Below are 21,813 nucleotides of genomic sequence, written 5' to 3' on the forward strand. Positions count from 1 at the left end.
AGGGTGGGGAGGTTGTAGAGAATGCTCCACGCTGTCACTCAGGGACCCAGGCTGCAGAGGTCCTGCCATTCTCAACATGTGATGTCCAGTGTCACAGTGAATGTTGACAAACAGCCAACAGGCAGAGAAAGAATGTGGAGGGTACACCAAGATTTATGGGGTTAAGCCTGGGAGTGGCACCCATCACTTCCACCCTCATCCCATTGGCCAGAATTCGGATATGTGGCCACACCCAGCTGCAAAGGAAGCTGGGAAATGTAGTCTGGCTGTGTGTCCAGGAGAAGGGGACACAGGATGTAGAGACCATACAGCACTGTCACAGCCACAGACGGTGGGAGGAGATGAGTTGGAGCCTTAAGAACACCTGAGCCAATGACACATTCTAGACAACATCCATTTTCCTTTCTGCCTGTAAATATCTAGACTCAGGGGATCTAGTCTCTAAGGTTGCGGGCTCTTAGAAACCTGGAATCTTAGTGTTGGGGTCTAAGTGGGGAATAGATGATTTTACCTTTGACCCTCTAGGCTTGGGACTAATTAAGAACTGGACTCAAGGGAGCCAATGGTGGCGGTCAGAGCTTAGTTTCCACAGAGCAAGACTGGAGAGATGGCCCAGAGCCATGTGGGCTTCCACTGTGGTCCCAGGACCCTGAGACAGGTGACACAAGGGCCAGAGCAGGGGCCAAGGGTGGGGCTCACAGCCTCCCTCAGAAAGGTGGACCTGGGTCTTGACCCTCTGGAGCTCCCACACATAGGGAGGGTGGGCCAGGCATGGGCAGGCTGCGAAGGAGACATGAGTCTGAGGGTCCAGGCCAGGCATGCCCACTCCTCCCCTGTCCCACCCATCAGAGAAACCCCTGATCCTCCCAACACGAAATGGAAAAAGGCATGAACAAACATTTCACTGGGGAGAAAACACAGGAAGAGATGCTAAACCTCACCTGTGATCCAAGCAACACAGCCAGGGCCGTCCTCACCCAGCCACAGCCAACAGTTAACAAGTGTGATGATGCCAGGGGTTGGTGAGGATGTGGGGCAACAGCACTATCCTCTGCTGCTACCTGGGCATTGACTGGGACAACTGCTTTGGAAAACACTTTGTAGTAAGATTACAGATGGGCCCAGCCTTGGATCCAGCACATTTGCTCCTATGTGTATATTCTAGAGAAATTCACACTGTGCCCAAGAACACAGGTAAGAATGCTGCTAGCAGGGGCCTCTGCTTTGGAAAACACTTTGTAGTAAGATTACAGATGGGCCCAGCCTTGGATCCAGCACATTGGCTCCTATGTGTATATCTAGAGAAATTCACACTGTGCCCAAGAACACAGGTAAGAATGCTGCTAGCAGGGGCCGGCCCGGTGGCGCACTGCTACAGTGCACCGCTTGGGAGCGCGGCGATGCTCCCGCCGAGGGTTCGGATCCCACATACAGACCGGCCGCTCACTGGCTGAGCGAGGTGTGGGCGCAACACCGAGGGTTGTGATCCCGTGGCCGGTCCCGGTCCGGAATGGACGTGACACTGAGGGTTGCGATCCGTTGCCGGTCACGAAAAAAAGAGAAAAAAAAAAGGAAAAAAACAAAGAATGCTGCTAGCAGCAGTCTTTGCAATATCTTGGGACAGGAGACCAGATAAACACAGAGGAATCCTGTACGGCCCGGTCCGGTATGGGCGCGACACTGAGGGTTGCGATCCGTTGCCGGTCACGAAAAAAAGAGAAAAGAAAAAAAAGGAAAAAAAAAAAATACTGCTAGCAGCAGTCTTTGCAATATCTCGGGACAGGAGACCAGATAAACACAGAGGAATCCTGTACAGAGACCAGATAAACACAGCGGAAACCTGTACAGACATCACAATGTATGGACAGCAGGTGCACTCAACAACACAGGTGAATCTTCAGGACCAGAGGACTACACTGATCCCAGTGCCCTTTCTATACAAGTCAAGAAACTAGCAGAACTAAAAGCATAGTGTTAAAGGATGGCCAGTTAGCTCACTTGGTTAGAGCGTGGTGTTGATAGCACCAAGGTCAAGGGTTCGGATCCCATTACCAATGAAACTAGCAGAACTAAAAGCATAGTGTTAAAGGATGGCCAGTTAGCTCACTTGGTTAGAGCATGGTGTTGATAGCACCAAGGTCAAGGGTTCGGATCCCATTACCAATCAGCCGCAAAATAAATAAATAAATAAATAAAGCGTTGAGGTATACATACATTGTGAGAAAAAAATTTAAAGCAAGGGAATAATGAGCAAAATTCAGCATGGTGGTCACCCCCAGTAGGTGAGGCAGGGGTCGGCAAAGGGAGGAGCAAATACGCAGGTGAGGGCTGTGGGTGACCATCACACCCCTGGGCGTTTGGTGAACTGTGTGCCAGGCACTGTCCTAGGCACTGGGGACATAGCTGGGAGCAAAACAGGTAAAAATCCTGTCCCCCTGGCTCTGCCCTTCTAGAAGGGGAGACTGATTGTCAGTGAACAAAGTCATTTGTCAGGTGGTGAGGAAGCTTTGGGAAAAAATGAAGCAGAGGAGAGAGGAAGAGTCAGGTGTGGGGAGACTTGTCTAAGGAGTGGACGCATAGGATTTACCTCTGCAAAGGGCGAGACAGTGAATATTCGAGGCTCTGCAGGCCATGCAGTTTCTGTCACAGCCTCTCAGCTCTGCAGCTGTGGGGTGAAAGCAGCCATGGAGGATATGTAAATGAGTGAGTGTGGCTGTGTGCCAATAAAACTTTATGTATAAAATAGGTGGTGGGCCGGATTTAGCCTGAGAACTATAGTTGCCAACCAATGGTCTACCTCTTGGAGTGGTCAGGAAGATGAAATGGGCTGAGGAGTGTCAGGTCAAAGCCCACTTCTCAGTAAATGTCCGCTCTCTCATATTCCACATTTTCATGGCTCTGTCCCTTACCCCATGTCCTAGTGAGCACCTCCTGTGTACCTGGCCTTGGATAAGGTCTGCTGGGAAGCACTTTGCCAACTCTTCCTGCTCTGGAATGCCCTCCATCCGCCCTCTCTGACAAGCCAGGACTTGGCAGTTGTTCAGAGTTGTTCAGCCCCAGCACCTCCTCAGATACCTCCATGAAGCCTTCTGAGATTCCCCAGCAAAAGTGTCATTCCTTCCTCTGGGGTTTGAACTTCCCTTTGCAAGAATAAAAGTGGTTGTGGAAATGGCCTCTCAGGAGCATTTGCTTTGTACCAGGCACACAGCATCCCCAGAGTCTCCTGGCTTCAACTTTCTGAGGGGTCACTGGCCACATTTTTCAGATGAGGAAACTGAGTCTCAGAGGCAGCAGGTGGCCATCAGGGATTCAGACCGTGGGCTTCTGATCTAAGCCCTGAGCTGCATCTCTTCTTGAGAATGCTTTTCTCCCAGTATCATAGTGGTTAACACCTGGAACATTCACAGAGCATGTGTGGAAGGATGGGCCAGGCCTTGACCACCCTGTCAGCTTCTCAAGGGGTTCTCTGTACAAACCACCAGCTCTGTACTTGCCCTCCTGTGCCGGGCACACAGGAGTTTAATAATAGGACAGAAGTTAACTGAGTCACTCGGGCCCAAGGTCAGAAACCCAGATTTTAGAATTCTCAGGCCACCCAGCCAGACCCTCCAAGTGGCTCTAGCCAGGGTCTCTCCAGGCCTCTCTGTGGAGAGAGATTGAACACCAGGCTCTCAGCATCTGCCTTCTTGCTTCCCCACTGGACAAACCTAGGCCCTGTCCTCTCCCTTCTCTGGGTTTTCCCTCCCTGGCCTCCCAGGTGCTGTCTGAGAGCCCAGTTCAGATTCCCATCCTAAATGGCCAGCTCCTGAGCACCCTCTGCCCTCATGACGAATTCAGCACCAAAGGCACATGCTCTGGTCCCCAGGATGAGCCACAGTGGACCCTGCCCAGGTGGCTACACCTGCAGATGAGGCAGTGGTGGCTGAGCATCTGAGTGTGTGCCCTGAGCAGCACGGAGGGGAAAGCAGCCTGGCGGCTCCACAATAACTTAAACATAGTCACCACATGACCCAGCAATTCCACTCTTAGGATATACCCCAAAGAGTCAAAAGCAAGTGCTCAAACAAAAAAGTGTACATGAACATATGTCACAGCACTATTCATGATGGCCAAAAGTGGAAACAACTCAAATGTCCATCACCTGAAGAACAAATAAACAAAATGTGGCCTATCCACACAATGGAATATTACTCGGCCATGAAAAGGAATGAAGTCCTGACAGGGGCTACAATGTGGATAAACCTTGAACACATTATGCTGAGTGGAAGAAGCCAGACACCAAAGGACACATAACGTGTGATTCCCTTGATATGAAATGTCCAGAATAGGCACATCCATAGAGACAGAAAGCAGATCACTGGTTGCCAGGGACTGGGGGAGGGGGCAGTGGAGAGCTGTTTAGTGGGTATAGGGTTTCCTTTGGGGGTGATGACAGTGTTCTGGAATTAGTGGCTATGGTTATGCAATATTGCAAAAGTACTAAATGTCACTTTACAATGGTGAATTTTATGTTTATATGTATTTGGCCATGATATTTTAAGAAATAACGAAGAAGGCCAAGGCGGCATGAGAGGCACAGGAAGCCTCCAAGTGTGCTGCCAAGGCTGGCAGGGTGGGAACTCGACCTGCGATTGTGCTGACCGCGGTGCCTGTGGGTCCCAACAGCCGGGCTCTCTCCAGCACCCTGGTTTGGGTAATTGGTCGATTGATGGGGTTTGCAGAAAGCTGCTTGACTGTCACATTGTTCTCTCAGCGATGGGTCTTTTTCCCTCTTTTTGTCCCTGCAGAGCAGAAAGGGGGGACGTCTCCGGCCGGGCCCACGCTGACCGAGGGAAGGCGCCTCCCAGGCATTCCCGGCAAAGCCCTCCTGACAGAAACCTTGCTGCAGAGAAATGAGGCAGAAAAACAAAAGTGAGGGAGGGAGGCACGGGTTGGGGCCCTGGCTGCCGCCCCTGGCTGGGAGGTGGGACGGGAAAAGTCCCCTGCCTAGGAAACCAGCCTTGGAGAATGCAGGTGCAGTCTGGAGATGAGGCCCTGGGCAGGTCACATCAACCTTCTGAGCCTCAGTTTCCCTGTCTGGAAAATGTGGCTAATGGTAGTACATTAGACAGTATTCTCCAGAGAAACAGATCCAGTAGGATTTTTTCTTTTTTTAATTATTAAGAGAGGTATTTCAAGGACTCATCTCACACGATTGTGGGTGCTGGCAAGTCTAAAATTTGGAACAAGTTGACAGACTGGACACTATCCAGCAGGAGTCGATGCTTCAGTCTTGAGGCAGAATTTCTTCTGCCTCGGTTTTGGTCTTAAGATCTTCAACTGATTAGATGAGGCCCACCCACACCACTGAGGATATTCTCCTTTACTTAACGTCAACTGAAAATAGTGTGTGATTGGATAACTGGGGGCTATACTTGAGCCAACTGGACACGTGACACCCACCAACCATCACCAGTGGAATCCACTCCTGGTCTGCCATGAGAATGAAATGAGATTCAGCCCTTAGCTCAGGCTCCTATGGAGGAGTACGTGTCAGTACACAGTGCCCCTTACAATCGGAGCAGCGGTCATATCTGGGGTCTTGGGGCATTTCCAAGACAGTTTTATGGTGGTCATTACATTCATCCTTTCATTTGCTCACTTATTCTTCATTCATTTATTCCATGTATTTATGGAGCCACCTACTGTGTGCCACACACTATTGTAGGCACTGGAGACACAACGGTGACAAAACAGACAAAACTCCCCACCATCCTGGAGTTTTCTTTCTAGTGAGGCAAATACAAGAATAAACAAGATAAATAAATGGTGTGCTAGATGTTGATAAGGGTGGTGAAGAAAAATAGAGCAGGAAGGGCTAGCTGGTGAGCTCAGTCGGTTAGAGCATGGTGCTGATAACACCAAGGTCCAGGGTTCGATCCTTGTACCGGCCAGCTGCCAAAGAAAAAGCAGGGAAGAGGATGGGGGGGCTGTGGTTTTAGACAGGGTCTCAGGGGAGGCCTCACCAAGAGGTGAGCACAGCCCTAAGGAGGTGAGGGAGTGAGCCTTGCAGGTACAGAGGGGAAGGGTGTTACAGGCCAAGGGAACAGCTAGTACAAAGGTCCTGGGGTAGGAACATGCCTGGAATGTTTGAACTGCAAGGAGCCGAGTGCGGCTGGAGGTGAGTGAGCACTTGCAGGGAAGGACATGAGACCAGAGGTAAAGGGGCTCCTTCCCAAGAGCTGCTGAGCCAGACAATGTCGAGCCCAGGCTTTGCATAAACTCCCCAAATCCAGCTAGGGTCCCTCTTTCCTGAGAGGTTTGAATCCCACCTGAGCTAGGCCCCAGTGGGCTGACCAAGCATCCAAACTCCTGCCACAAAAAGGGGGAAAAGTGCCTCCCCTGAGACAGTAATAGTAACTAACAATATCAAGGGAATACTGCATACTGGGTACCACCCTGAGCGTGCTTCACAACACCCACTGAGGCAGACCCTATTAAAAATCCCATTTTACAGATGAGAAAACTGAGGCCCAGAGAGGTGCAGTCACTTGTTTCTGTAAATTTTTGCCCCTGAAAATGCTGACAGCAACTTACCTAGGGCCAGCCATGATGGGGGCCACACAGTTAGCCAAACAACAGGACAGCCACATGCCTGAATGTTGCATTTGAGGACTCGGCAGTGGTGCAGATCATAGGGAGTGGGCAAGGGGACAGGAGGCTGTCCACATAGCCAGCATGAGCAGGCCTGATCTCTCCGCAGGGGCCTTCAAGAAGTACAAATCACTTTGGCGGCCAGACTGGGGGAGGCAGAGGAGAAAATCAAAGTCTTACATTCAGGTATGTGTCTGGCACAAGTGTCTGGCCCTGTTAGGGAGGCAGCCCAGAGGGAGGATAGGGAGGGGCAGTGAAGCCATAATAGGGGGACACAGCTTGGGTCTGCCCAGCTCAGGTGTTCTAGAATCAGGAGAGCAAATAAGGAGTTTGGGAAGGGGAAGGGAAGACCTACCTTACCCAGCGAGGTCCGAGCCTCCAGTCTCTGGGGCCATATTGATGCAGAAGGAGGGCTTGAGATAGAATTAAATCGGGGTGGGAACTGCCGGCCACCTGCAGTGGCCGGGCAACCAAGCCAGCAGGGTTCAGGAAGGAAATGGGGAGGGGTGAGGTCTGGGGCAAGCCGCCGCTCAGCACCAGCCGGACACTGCCATGTGGTCCAATGTGGCCAATCCCTCCAGTTTTCCTAGAGAAACCTGGAATTCGATGGAAATCTCTCATTCATTGTAATATACGTGAAACTGCTGGCTTTGTTGCTCTTTCCTGTCCCCCTTGCCTGCCAGGTCAGAACCTCAGGGTGGGCCGAGCTGATGGATGGATGGCCCCATCCAGGTCCTGGAGTGACTCGAGGGTGTTGGGGGGCTTATACCCAAGGCCAGGGGACAGACAGCACCACTGCCTCCACCCCCACCCCAGGCCTGGGCCCCTGAGTTTCACAGACTCATAGAGTTGTCTCGTCTGCCCTGTGCCCCTCCTCCTGCCACTCCACATCCCTTCCTGCATCTGGAAGTCCCTCTGGGGCAGGAAAGCCACTACCTGTCGCTTGTCCCTCACTACCCTAACTGTCATTCTGCCTTCTGGGCCCTGCAGAAGGAGCAGGTTCTACCTCCCTGGGAGGCCTACCCTTCCCACACTGGGGGTGTGAGCCTCACTCTGACTCTTTCCTTCTCCCCAGCGTTAAAGGCCACGCAGACAGAGCTGCTAGAGCTGCGACGGAAATACGATGAGGAGGCGGCATCCAAGTAAGTGGGCGCCCTGCTGAGGTATGCCTCCCTCTGTCCCCCCAGACGTGCCTCCTCCGTCACCCCAGACGTGCCTCCTCCCTCTGTCCCCCCAGACGTGCCTCCTCCCTCTGTCCTCCCAGATGTGCCTCCCTCTGTCCCTCCAGTCATGCCTCCCTCTGTCCCCCCAGACGTGCCTCTTCTTTCTGCTGCCTCTGACTCTCTGCCTGAGGCCCCCATTCCATGAAGCACTTCTGCACCTCACCCCCATGGCAACAGCTGTTTGCAGTCATTTGCTGTGTGGCTTACGCGCCACAAGCCCAAAATAATGTCCTGGGACCTGGGCCCAGCGGAGGCTGCTGGGCAGGGGCTTCCTGGGGCCGTCCCCACTTCCCACTGCGCAGTCCAACCCTCAGGGGCTGAGTGACGTTCACCTAAATTACTCTGGACTCAAACGTCTCTTCGGGCTTTTTTTTTTTTTTTTTTTTTTTTTTGTATCTTGTTCTTCGGGCTTTAAGACATCACTCATTCCCCAAACACTTATTGAGCACCTGCAGTTTATTGGGTGCTGTGCTGGATCCCCAGAGGAAACATTAGAACATGTCCCTGTCCTCAGCCAAGGAGAGGAGACAGACAATAACTGATGTGCACTGATAAATTCATTCATTCACAGACACCATTGAGCACCTACTGTATGCCCAGCACTGTTCTCAGTACATGGTAAATGCTACAAAGGCAAGAACTGAGGGCAGGAAGAGAGGAGGGGAGGGAAGGGTCCTTTATCCAGGGCAGTCAGAGAGGACTCCCTGAGGAGGTGGCTCTCAGGACGAGAACTAAAAGAGGAGAAGGAGGCAGCCATGTGGAGCATGCTGGGAATGGCGCCCTTGGTACCAGCCATGAGAACAGCTGGTACCAAGGAAGGCCCTGAGCATGCATGAAGCACGTGTATGGCCTTTAGTCACCAAACGCTCCCAGGCGTCCTGGGTCCCCCTCCACCATGCTAGGCAGAGGAGAGGCCTGTCCTGAGCCCCTAGGTGCCAGCAGTCTGGAGATGGGTGGGCAGCACAGTCAACAAGTGACCACCTGGGATAGTGGAGGGAGGATACTTTGAAGTTGGGTTTCAAAGCCTGGGGCTCGTCCTCTGGAGGAAGGACATTCCAGGCGGAAGGCGCAGCAGGGGCAAAGGCCCGGACATGTAGCCCTTCAGAGAGTTGACCCCTGGGGGAGATGGGAGGCCAGGCTGCCTGGAAGAGCTGCATTGCTGGGGCCCTTTTTCCATATCCCCGCAGCCTGTGTTCTTTTCTCCCCGCCTGCTTTCTCTCCAGTGGCAAGGGTGGAAGGCAACATTGTAAGACCCTTGGGTTCGGGCAGGGGCTGGGGTATCAGCATGTGTGGGGACCTAGCAGCTGCCAGAGCCCTTCCTCAGGGCCACATCTCTGTGTCTCAGGGCAGATGAAGTCGGGCTGATCGTGACCAACCTGGAGAAAGCTAATCAGGTGAGGAGGCGCGCTGGCCGGCTCCTTCTGCCCGGGTCAGGTCTTGGGCTGGGGGAGGAACAAAGGGGATGACCTTCATCAGTGTTTATTGAACTGTGTGTCATGTGCATGCCGAGATGTCTGGGACCCAGTCTCTGCCCTCACCAAGCTCCCAGGGAGTGGTGGGGGTGCAGACAGACACACTGGGAAATAGAGTGACCCCAGCAGCAACAGATGGGGAAAGGGCACCTGGCCCAGACTGCAGGGGTCCAGGAAGATGTCCTGGATGAAGGGACACGGTGCTATGACCTGAAGAATAAATGAGAGAAGGCAGAGGGGTGGCTCACTGCCCAGGAGGCCTCTCCAAATGTCTCCTGATGGCAGGAGGAGGAGGCAGGCAGGAATCCAGAAATCCCAGCCCACAAGTGCCTGTCCCCAGGCTAAGCCAAGACATGGGTCTCTCCCACCCAGACTGAGTGAAGGAGCCAGGGGTGGTGGCAAGGGACCAGTCAGAGGCATGATCCCAGCCCAGTCCTGGGTCTCAGTTTTCACATAATAGGTGGGTTTCCCCATCAGAACACATGGCCATCTGGTGGCACAGTCAGGCAGAACTTTGAAAAGACGTGAACCGTGGCCCTAGGGATCCAGCCTGGAGTCATATGGGCCCACCTCTTCTGTCCCCTGCTCCCTACAACACCAGTAGCCTGGGGCATGGCCAGCAGGGGCCAGCAGAGGCCAGCAGGGCCTCAAGCCCTCTGTAGCTGGGCCCATTTTCCTGACTATGGGGTGAGAGAAGATGCCCATCCATCCCAGGTCAGCAGGGCCACAATGTGGCAGGGCAAGTGGGGTAGTTAAGGGAGCTGGCTTGCTGAGTCCGGGTGCTGTTCCCCTAAGGAAGGGCATCCAGGTGCAAGGCTCAGCAGGGGCAGAGGCCCGGAGGCGTGGCCACTCCCTCTGGCAGAGGATAAGAGGGTTGGTTCTGAGTCTCTGTCTCCACAGGAAATCACCAGTAGATGCAGGCCCAACCTGGCCCACCCTGCCTACTCCATAAGAGTGGGGTTCCAGCTGAGATCCCATGAACATATACCCCTGCCCCCAATAGGAACAATATCCCTAGGAGGGTCAGGAAGCCAAATGGGACCAGGGGACAGTGGTGGTGGTGACCACAGTTGCTTCCCTGAGCTTCGCTCCTACATATATTTCTGAAATGATCATTAAATGAACCCCATATTTTATAGGTTACATAGCATTTTTAGCTTAATTCTTTGAATAGGTAATCCTCTTACATAGTTCAAAACCTAAAAAGGTACACGAGGGCATGTGAGGGCAAGTCCGTCTCTCCTCCCAGGTCCCCTCCCCTGCAGTAACCTCTCTCACCAGTTTCCGGAGTCTCCTTCCAGAGTTGGTCAATCCATTCACAAGCCCATGAATAATATATCTATTTTAACCCCTTTTTAAAACAGACTGATAATGTACTATATATACCATCCTGAACCTTACTTTTCTCACGTCCGTATCTTAGAGCCTATTCGCATCAGCAGGTAGAGTAGTCCCTCCTGCTTTACGCTGTGTAGTGTTTCCTGCATGGGTGCACTATCGTCTAGCCCAGGGGACAGTAACGTTCCTGCAAAGGGTTAGGGAGCAAATATTTTCAGCTTTGCAAGCTGTTAAGCCGTAGTCTCTGTCACAGATATTCAACTTTGCCATTATAGCATGAAAGCATAGACGGTTTGTAAGAAAATGAGCGTGGTTGTGTTTCAATAAAACTTTATTTAGGGCCGAGCCCATGGCACACTCGGGAGAGTGCGGCACTGGGAGCAAAGTGACGCTCCCGCCGTGGGTTCGGATCCTATATAGGAATGGCCGGTGCACTCACTGGCTGAGCACGGTGTGGGCGACACCACACCAAGGGTTGTGATCCCCTTATCGGTCACGAAAAAGACAAAAAAATAAAAAAATAACTTTATTTATATGAACAGGCAGTGGGCAGTAGTTTGCAAACTGCTGTTCTAACCAGTCCCCTACTGATGAACATTTATGGTATTTCCAATCTTTTACCATTGCAGTCAGTACTGCAGTGAATAACCTTATACAGACACCATTTCTTACATTCATGAGCCAATAGGTAGGGTAAATTCCTAGAAGTGGAATTGCTGGGTGAAGGGTCTGTGCATGTGGAACTTTTGGCAGATGTAGCCAATCTGCCCTCCATGAGATTGTACCAACTTGTACTCCCTCCAGCAGAGTATGAGAAGGCCCGTTTCCTTCTAACCTCACCAGTACCATGTGCCATCAGACTTTCAGAGCTTTGCCAATCAGATAGGCTTAAAAAGAGACCTTAGAGTAGTTTGAATAGGAAGCACTTTTAATAATGTTTCTTTTTTCTGAGTATAAAATTAAAACCCTATTGAAACAACACACTGTACCCCACAAATATGTACAAATAAATGTTTTTTAAAAAATACTAAAACTGGGCCAGCCTGTGGCTCACTCGGTAGAGTGCGGTGTTGATAACACCAAGGCCACGGGTTCGGATCCCATATATGGGATGGCCGTGACAACACCAAGCCAAGGGTTGAGATCCCCTTACCGGTCATCTTTAAAAAAAAAAAATACTAAAACTAGCTTATTATAGAAAACTATGGAAAAGAAAATAAATGTCACTATATTAGGTTTTCAATGTCTGTATTTATGGATACTACCCTGAATGTGACCAACAGGATTCTGGAGTGGAGCAGATACATATTATCACTTACGTAATAATAACCATGCCAGTTTACCCCAGTTCTTACTCCTAAGTGACAAAATGAGGACCAGATGTCATCCTACATGTACCAGAGTTTGTACTGTAGCTGAGAACCCCCCAAATGTGAATCTGGATGGTTATATAGGAGAGGGACCTTCTGAGAGAGTGAGAGAAAAAAATCTATCTCCCAGTCTGGTTGGGAGAGACCATGTCTCAGCTCCTCATGGGAGCGTTTCTTCCTGTCCTCTCGGCTCAGGAATAAGCACAGGGGCTGCTATTTCTTTTTCTCCAGTCCAGAGCTCTGTGACTGGTCTTCATAGCTCCAGGACTGGGTCCAGGACCAAGATAGTAGGACCCCAGGCCCTTGAGACCTACCTCCCCAGCTCCTGCCTGAGATGGTGCAGCGAGATGGAGAAGGTGCAGGTGGGGCCCCATAGGGCCCTGTGTGGCCATGGTCACCTCTTGACCACATTCGCCTCTTCTCCCTAGCGGGCTGAGGCTGCACAGCGGGAAGTGGAAAGCCTTCGGGAACAACTCGCCTCTGTCAACAGTTCCATCCGCCTGGCCTGCTGCTCTCCCCAGGGACCCCCAGGGGTAAGGAGGGGTCGGGGAAGTGGGGGGAAGGGCAGAGGGAAAGATTGGCAAGGGCCCTGTATTGTGGGTATGAATAGGTGGGTGACATTTTGTGGTTGATCCTGTGCCTCTGTGTGATAGTGTGAGTGTGAATGTGTGTGGGTCTTTGTGTACATAAGGTGGGCATCATGTCTCAATTGCCAAGGTCAGTGCATAGTTAAACATTATTACTATGACTTGTTTCACTAGCCGAGGGTAAAAATACAACCGCTTTTCTTTTAACTTTTCAAGCTCAATCTTCCATATACCCTAATTAACAGGAAGATTAATTATCTTCCTTTGGAGGCCTCCCTCACCCCCAGTTGTCAGAGAATGCCAGGAACATCCTCAGGCTGAGAGGACCATTCCAGGAGTGCACGTGAGTTGAGCTGGAGCAATACAGCCTCAGTGCAGTTTTGGTGGCTGCCACCAGGTGTCGCTGTAGAATGCTGGTCTCACACTGCTGGGCGGACTCGTGGGACAGTGATGCCCTTGCTGGTTTTCCTTGCCTTACCAGAACTGCAGTGGGTCCACATAAAAAGATCTGAGGTTTAATGCTCATCCTCAGCCACTGGTTCCCAAAACTTGCCAGGGTGATTCCAATGGGGTTTCCCACCCCAACCACAGGTTGCGAAGAGCCAGTCTTCAGTCGTCAACCCTGAGGTTCCTGTGTTAAGCCTGGTTAATCAGTTCATCTCTCTCTTTCCTCCTGATTAGTGCTCTTTGGGGTCCTTGTGTCATTTCCTGCCAAGGGATTTTAGTCAGAGTCACTCCAACCTACCCTTCTGTCATACATTAGCGGTCTCGGTCCCTGCTTTCCCAGAAAGCCTTAGGTTCCTTGTGTACATCGGTCTGCCTTCTTCCCAGATTTCTCCATATCTAATCCAAGGGATTAGATTCTTCCTTCCGTACAGAGTAACAGGTTGCTCCAGGGTGATTTGCAGTCTCCACTCATGAACTGGGAGGTGCTGGCATAATTTTCCCTTTACCTGACACCCGGATACACAGGCCCCGATGTCTTTGTGTTTCTTTCTGTTTGAGTGTTGAAATGTGTCTCTAAGAATGTGTGTTACTTGTATGTGTGTGTCTACTTGTGACATTTGGGCAAGTGACTGTAACCTTAATCTGACTGTGCCTCAGTTTCCTCATCTATACAAATAACACCGACTTTAAAGGGTTATCAAAAAGATTACGTGTATGGTACCTACAATGGTGCTTGGCTCATAGTATGTGCTCAGTAAATGTTTGATTTTACTATTATTATTATTAGTGTGTCTTCGGTGTGTCTGGGGTGTTTTTGCCTATGAGAGCATATGGCCTCTTTGAGCACATATGCGTCCATGTGTGTCATGGTGATGTGTCCATGTGAGTGTGTCTCCTTGATGCCTGTGTATTTCTGTGTGTGTGCATGTCAACATGAGTGTTCAGGAAGGTACGTGTGTCAGTGTGTGCTGTGACTGTAGGTGTGTCCTTGTGCATCAGCCTGTGTCTGTATCCCCAGAGACCGTGCGTGTGTGTCCACATGCCTGGGTGACAGCACAACACAGAGAGAGTGAACACAAGGGAGAAAGGACGTGAGGAGAGAGGTTGGGAGCAAGAGAGCCCATGAGGACGCCTCTGAGAGGAATTTGCCAATGGTTCTTAATTAACCCCTGTGGAACTCTGCAAACGCCTGTGCTAATCAGCCACAGGGAATTTGGCTGGTTTGGGGGCTGAGCTTTTCTGAGCACAACAGAGGCGCTCAATGCTAATTTAATGTTTTAATGGCATCCGCTTCCTGTTTTAATTGGCATTTACCTCTATGGAAGAAAGCTGAGGTTGGAAGTGGTGGGTTGTTTTTTGTCTTTTAATGCTTCTCAGATTTATTTGTAACTGAGCCTAAGACCACCCTAACTTTAGGTCCCTCAGACAGCAACCTCTCCATCTTCAGGATAAAGGGGACATTTCTTAAAACCTGGAGAAGCTGTGGGCCTTGGGGGTGTCAGCAGATTAGAAGGAGGAAGGAATTACCTGTTATGTGGCCTGTGGCTGCAAGGTCTCAAGTCTAGCCCTAACGGTCCCTTGCTGCCTAGGGTGGGGACATCCCCCCAGGGGTAGGACCTCGATCTGATTTAGAAACCCAAACCTTTGTCCATACTGTTCCCTCTACTGCAAACTCCCAGTCACCACCACCCAGCTGACTACTTCCTTTTGTTTTTTGTTTTTTTTGGGGGGGGGGGTTGGTGGTTGGCCAGTACCACAATCCGAACCCTTGACCCTGGTGTTATAACACCACACCTTAACCACTCGTGCTAACCAGCCAGTCCTGTTCTTTTTTAAAAAATGTTTTATTTGGAGTATGATATGCATAAGGAAAAATGGACGTATCGTAAATGTATACAGCACATTGAATTTTTCAATGTGAACACACCCCATACCAGCATCCAGATCAGCAAATAGAACATTCCCATTCTGCTTGGCATTCAGCAGTAGGGAAGCCAGCCCTGTCCTACCCTTCTCAGCCCCTCAAAGCTCCCTCTGCCCTCAGGATAAGGTGAACTTCACGCTTTGCTCGGGCCCTCGGCTGGAGGCTGCGCTGGCCTCCAAGGATCGGGAGATCCTGCGGCTGCTGAAGGACGTGCAGCACCTCCAGAACTCTCTGCAGGAGCTGGAGGAGACCTCTGCCAACCAGATCGCGGACCTGGAGCGGCAGCTCACGGCCAAGTCCGAGGCCATAGAGGTAGGTCCTGGGGGAGGAGCCAGGCAGGTGGCCCCAGGCAGAAGGGCAGCTGCAGCCGGTCCACTAAGCACGTGGACCCGCCTCACCCTCTTTCCTCGCTCTTCTAGAAACTGGAAGAGAAGCTCCAGGCGCAGTCTGACTATGAAGAAATTAAAACGGAGCTGAGGTACTGTGCGGGAGAACGTCATAACCTGCTAACAAGCCTGCTCCTTCAGGCCTGTGGTCCCAATGGGTCCGGGGGTGGGTAGTTGTTCCCAGTCTGGGAGATGAGCAGTAAGTGCCCCTTGCAAGGCCTCTCCTTGGGCCCTGGGGACCTGCTGACCTCAGACCTTCTCCGCTCTCTCCGGCAGCATCCTGAAAGCCATGAAGCTGGCCTCCAGCACCTGCAGCCTCCCGCAGGTATGTGTCCCCACCGCCAGCCCTGCCAGGCGGGCTGCCCCAGAGAGCCTCGCGTGCCTCTCAGGCCTGCTTCTTGTCTCCTCAGGGCCTGGCCAAGCCCGACGACTCGCTGCTCATCGCCAAGGAGGCCTTCTTCCCCACACAGAAGTTCCTTTTGGAAAAGCCCGGTCTTTTGGCCAGCCCTGGTAGGGGACAAGGGATGCTCTCGGGGCTGCAGGGCCGGAGTGGGGGCTGCCCGGGGGTCTCTGGCCTTCTCCATGCCCAAGGGCCACTGCCTTCCTCATGGGCAGGAGAGCAATGGGCAAAGCGCCCACACCCACTCGGGCCTGCCCAAAGCCCCCTTAAGCAACAGGGGCTTTAATAAAGATGTCAGAGGGGACAAGGAGGGCAGTCACTTCATGCCCCCCACAGCCAACCACTGGGAGTGGCCTGCAGACATTGCTTCTCACCCCAAACCACCTACTCAGCCACTTGTCCTTTCTTCCTGCATGGTGGCTCCACGACCTTTTAGCCGTGTGACCCCAGGCAAGACTCTCTGTGCTGCCTCTGTTTCCTCATCCACAATATGGGGGCAGCCCACTTCCTGGGTGCTGTGTGGGTGAGTGAGTCAGCGCATGGGAAGCCAGGTGCATAAGACGAGGTAGGGTGTAGGGTGGGCACCAGGTGGGGCCAATCTACAGGTGGCGGTTAATCCGAATTCTCCACGCCCCATGCCAGAGCAGGTGCTCAGGTGATGTTCTTGATGAAAGGAGGGGGCTCCCCAGAACTGGCATTTGATCAGGGCCCTGAAGAATGGGGGTTTGAGCGTTGGGGGACAAAACAGCCAGTGTGGCTGCTGGACGCCTATAGCACTTCTCTCCGTGCCCCTCCCCCGCCTCTCCCAACCTGCACCCATCTCTCCTCCTATTTCTCCCTCCCTCTTCTGAGTTTCTGTTTCCACATACGTCTCTTTCACCGTCTCTGTCTCTTTCTGTCACATTGTCTCTCTCTCTCTCTGTTTCCCTATCCCTGTCTCCCTCTCTGGTCATTTCTCTCTGTGTCTCTCTCCCATCATTCTCTGCTTCTCTGTCTCCCTGTCTGTCTGTCTGTCCCTCTCGGCGTTCTAGAGGAGGAGCCTTCAGAGGATGATTCCATCAAGGACTCGCTGGGAACGGAGCAGTCCTACCCCTCCCCTCAGCAGCTCCCACCTCCACCGGGGCCTGAAGACCCCCTGTCCCCCAGTCCTGGGCAGCCCCTGCTGGGCCCTGGCCTGGGGCCCGACGGCCCTCGGACTTTCTCGCTGTCCCCTTTCCCCAGCCTGGCCTCTGGGGAGAGACTGGCTGGGGACCCGCTGCTGTCCAAGCACATGATGCCCCCAGCCGCCTTCAAGGGCGAAGCAGGCAGCCTGCTGGTGTTCCCTCCAACCTTCTATGGCGCCAAGCCCCCTACAGCCCCTGCCACCCCAGCCCCTGGCCCTGAGCCGCCCGGAGGTCCTGAGCCAGCAGATGGCGGCGGGGGCGGCACGGTGGGAACAGGAGCTGGGGCAGAGGAGGAGCAGCTGGACACGGCGGAGATCGCCTTCCAGGTGAAGGAGCAGCTGCTCAAACACAACATCGGGCAGCGGGTGTTCGGCCACTACGTGCTGGGGCTGTCTCAGGGCTCGGTCAGTGAGATCCTGGCCCGGCCCAAGCCCTGGCGCAAGCTCACGGTGAAGGGCAAGGAGCCCTTCATCAAGATGAAGCAGTTCCTATCAGATGAGCAGAACGTGCTGGCTCTGAGGACCATCCAAGTGCGGCAGCGAGGTGAGGCCATGCCCATGGCACAAGGGGCTCAGGCCCGGCCGTCACAGTCAAGTCCAGGGCATAGCGGCTGGGGGCTGAGAGCATAAGCTCTGAGTTCAAAGCCCAGCTGTGTGACTTGGAGCAAGTGACCTTGCCTCTCTGTGCCTCAGTTTCCCCCCCCTGTAAAAGAAGGTAATACCTCCTCCTTCCTGGGGTTTGTGGCTGCCCCTGCCTCCCCACCTACCCCTCCTGGGGCAGTTCAGGCTGGTGATAGTGGGGAAAGGCTGGGCTCCAAGGGCTTCTCTGGCACGTACTCCCTGAGCATCTCCAAGCCTCAGTTTACCCATCCATAAGATGGCCTGGGTGACCACCAACCTTGCCAAACTTGATTTTTAGGGTAATGAATGTGAAGGGCCCTAGCTTTGACCTCACAAACATCTAGGTTTGAATCCCAGTTCTGCCATTTACCCATGGGCGACCTCGGACAACTCACTTCAGCTGCTCTGTGCCTCAGTTTCCCCATCTGTCAGCCTCCTGGAGGCATTGTGAGGGTTAAATGGGTATAAAGCACTGACCACAGGGGCTGACCAGTTAACTCAGTTGGTTAGAGTGTGGTGCTGATGTGATAACACCAAGGTCCGGGGTTCAATCCCTGTACCAGCCAATTAAAAAAAAAAAAAAAACACTGACTACAGCATCCGGCACATAGCAACTGCATGAGAACCGTCAGCTGTGGTGGTGGTTATCGGCACCCGTCGTTGTTGTTGCTTTATTTTATTTTTATTATTTCAAACCATGGTCACTTGTAGGTCCACAGCTTGTCACGCAGACTAAGCAGTGGCCTTTCCACACTCACTGCCGGTCTGACCCTCACTCTCCTGGCCCTGGCGCCCCTCAGGGAGGAGGGGGACAGCTCCAGGGACTGACCCCAACATGAAGATCCCTGCGACAGAGGCCTTCCTCCCTTCCCCAGGCAGTATCACTCCGAGAATCCGCACGCCTGAGACGGGCTCAGATGACGCCATCAAGAGCATCCTAGAGCAGGCCAAGAAGGAGATCGAGTCGCAGAAGGGGGGTGAGTGTGACCCCAACCATTGAGGCCTCAGGCCTCCAGGGCCTGCTCTGAGCAGGAGCACGGCCTCATCTACCTCTGTCCATCCCAGATAAGATTTTAAGCAGGTCAGAACCTCTAGAGGCCAGAGGAGTCTTTCTAAAGCACACACATGGTCATGTCACTGCTCAGAACTCTTCTGTAGCTCTCCACTGCCTGAGATAAAATCCCGACTCTTCAACAAGGCCTGCAGGCCCCCTGTAGTCTTTAGAGTCCTGCCGCCCCACCTTGCCTCCACACGTGAACTGTTTATAGGCCCGTCCAGCCGCCATGCTTAGACGCATGCTGTTCCCTGCGCCTCTGATGCCATCCTTACCCCAGACACCTTTTGCCTGCTCATGACTCAACTCAGAAGTCACCTCCTCCAGGTAGACTCCCACCCTCATCCAGATGGATTGGAGGCTGCCCCTTCTTGCCGCACATCCCCACGCCCCATAATTACGTATATGATCAGCGCAATGGAGCCAGGCTAGCCACAAATTCTGGCTCTGCTATTTATCAGCTGTGTGACCTTGGGCAGGTTACTTATTTACCCTCCCTGTGCCTCCATCTTCTCATCTTTAAAATGGGGGCAGTATTAGTACTCCTTTCCTGAGATTGTGTGAGAATCAAATGAGGTGTCAGGACTGGCAAGCACTCAGCCTGGGGCCCAGCACATAGAAGGTGCTCCTGAAAGATTACCATCATTCCAGTTAATATTGTAATTATAACATCTCTGTTGCTACAGTTCTGCACTATTACAAAAAGCTGGTCCCTCCCACTGGTCTGGGGGCTTCTTGCAGCCAGGGACCTAGGTGCATCCCTGCATCCAGTACAGGGTAGCTGGACACAGTGTAGACCCCAGCTGACTTAGAACAGGGAGGCCAGCTTCAGGGCTCCCACCCTATTTTGCAGTGTCTGCTGCCCCCTGGTGGCTGCTCCAAGCAAGTGTCCCGATTCTCAAGACGCTTCCCACTGGCCCTCCCTCCTGCCTGGTCCCTCGAGGGGAAAGGGGAGAGAGGGGAGGGGACTAAACCTGCTGGTTGGGACTTAGCCTACACTGCCCCACCCATATAATCCTCTGAGCCCTTACAGTGTACAATTTCTTTGTATGCTGCAGTTTCTTCTTGTCAGCTTCAGTAGCAAGAGAGATGCAAGACAGAAAGAGATTTAATCATGCAGTGAACACTTATTAATCGCCTACTGTGTGCTAGACACGGTTACAGATCTGAGTGAGACATGATACTGGGGTGAAAAGAATCATGAGAAACAATCTAGTCTAACTCTCCCATGAAACAGACTGGACAACTGAGGCCAAGAAGGAAGACATGAGATTCCAATTACACAGAAACAGAAAGAACCCAAGGCCTCCAGACTCCCCATACAGTGCTTTTCCCTGGGGGTCAGAAACAGGCAGCAGAGAAATTCAAAAAGCAGCATTGCAGCAAGAAAAAATTTGCCACGTTGGTTTATACCTCAGGAGTTCTACTTCTGGGAAACGAAGGAAATGGCCAGAATGGGGACAAAGATTTATGTACAAGCTATTTCTACATCATTGTTTATAACTGTGACAAACTGGAAACAACCTAAGTGTCCAACAGCGGGGGATCAAGTAAGTAAAACAGATAATATCCCTTCAGTGGCATATGCAGCCATTAAAGATAGATGAACCTTTCATGATAGAAAAAATGTGCATGTTGCTACTGAGTGGGGGCAGACCAGGCTACACTCCTACATATTGTACATGATCATACTGTGCATGTACTTTAGAAAACAGACTGGAAGTAAGTACATAAGAATATTTCATGTGGTTGCCTCTAGGAGAGAGAGATTAGCAGGATTTTTAACTTTTTGTGCTCTTTCAGTGCTTTTTTGTGCTCTACGCAATAGGCACGTATGACTTTTTTTTTTAATTGAGGTAAAATTCACGTAACATAAAATTAACAATTTTATTTTACATTTTATATGTCACTCGTCACTTAATTTTATTTTTTTAAATTGAAACATAATTGATTGTACATATCTGTGGGATAGTGTTGAATATCAGTACGTGTGGGCAAAATGTGATGCTCAAATCAGGATGATTAGTATACTCAACGTTATACAATGTAATCATATTTTGTGGCCCTTTACCAAAAATTAACAACTTTAAATGTACAAATCCATGGCATGTAGTACATTCACAGTTATGCAACTGTCATCTCTGTCTAGTTTCAGAACATTTTCATCACCCCCAAAGAAAACCCCATTCCCCTTAAGCATTCCACCCTCTCTCCAGTCCCTGGCAATCACTAATCTGCATTCTGTTTCTGTGGATTTGCCTATTCTGGACATTTCGTGTAAATGGAATCATATAATAATATGTGGTCCTCTGTGACTGGCTTCTTTCACTAAGCATCTTGTTTTCGAGGTTTATCTGTGTTACAGCATATGGCAGTCCTTCTTTCCTTCTTATGACTAAATAGTGTTCCATTGCTGTTACTTTTTTAATTGGGAAAACAATAAAAATTATTTTTAATGGGTTTGTGAGCATCCATCAGGATGAATACTACACAGAGATCATGGGGAAAGGATTATGATGATCCAGCCTTGTCCAGGGGTGTGGAGACCTCGGCATGGGGGAGGCTACTCAGATGGCAGAGGAAAGCATCTGTTACCAGTCGTTGTCCTTCCTCAGGGCACAAATCAATCTATCCTTGGCTCATGACACAGTCTCATGGTTGCTCCCTGCATGGCCTTCTCCTGTGTGCATGTTTATATGCTCATTCATTCCTTCATTTAAATGACAGAATGAACCTCTGGGAACCTACTGCCCTATCCAAGATGTAGAAAATTCCCGATAACTTAGATCTTCTGTCATTTGCCTTCCCCACCCACCCCTACCTCCTCTCCCAGAGATATCTCTCATCCTAAGTTTGTATTCTATTCTTTTGTGTTTGCCATTTGTGTAAAAAAAAAAAAAAAAAAAGATCTTTTCACTAAATCACAATGTGTTTATTTTGCTTGTTTTGGAGCTTTATAAAAAATATGTTATACCATATGTCATCTTATTAAGACTCGTGTGGTTTGGCATGACGACTTCCTTTTTCACTGCTGTATAGTATCCCATTGTGTGACCATGCCACTATTTATCAACTATTTTCCTGTGCATGGGCATCTGGGTTCATGCCATGATTTTGCTATTAGAATAAGTGAAGGGGCCTCTTTTTTCTTTTCTTTTCTTTTCCTTTTTTTTTTTTTTTTTTTTTTTAAAACTGG

At 51.2% G+C, this 21,813-nt stretch overlaps 1 protein-coding gene across 1 annotated transcript in view; it reads left to right on the forward strand.

The window, feature by feature from the left end:
* Nucleotides 1-21,813, forward strand: part of CUX2 (cut-like homeobox 2) — a 219,622-nt gene that overhangs the window by 177,802 nt on the left and 20,007 nt on the right. The window contains exons 6-17 of the mRNA XM_008577421.1: nt 4,788-4,911; nt 6,743-6,819; nt 7,709-7,775; nt 9,202-9,250; nt 12,465-12,569; nt 15,115-15,306; nt 15,414-15,472; nt 15,657-15,705; nt 15,791-15,890; nt 16,812-17,486; nt 18,439-18,540; nt 18,898-18,944. Coding sequence (XP_008575643.1) covers nt 4,788-4,911; nt 6,743-6,819; nt 7,709-7,775; nt 9,202-9,250; nt 12,465-12,569; nt 15,115-15,306; nt 15,414-15,472; nt 15,657-15,705; nt 15,791-15,890; nt 16,812-17,486; nt 18,439-18,540; nt 18,898-18,944 — 1,646 coding nt within the window. The remainder of the gene's footprint in view (nt 1-4,787; nt 4,912-6,742; nt 6,820-7,708; nt 7,776-9,201; nt 9,251-12,464; nt 12,570-15,114; nt 15,307-15,413; nt 15,473-15,656; nt 15,706-15,790; nt 15,891-16,811; nt 17,487-18,438; nt 18,541-18,897; nt 18,945-21,813) is intronic.

This window comes from Galeopterus variegatus, unplaced genomic scaffold (assembly GCF_000696425.1).
Source record: "Galeopterus variegatus unplaced genomic scaffold, G_variegatus-3.0.2 Scaffold1506, whole genome shotgun sequence".
NCBI classification, from domain to species: Eukaryota; Metazoa; Chordata; class Mammalia; order Dermoptera; family Cynocephalidae; genus Galeopterus; species Galeopterus variegatus.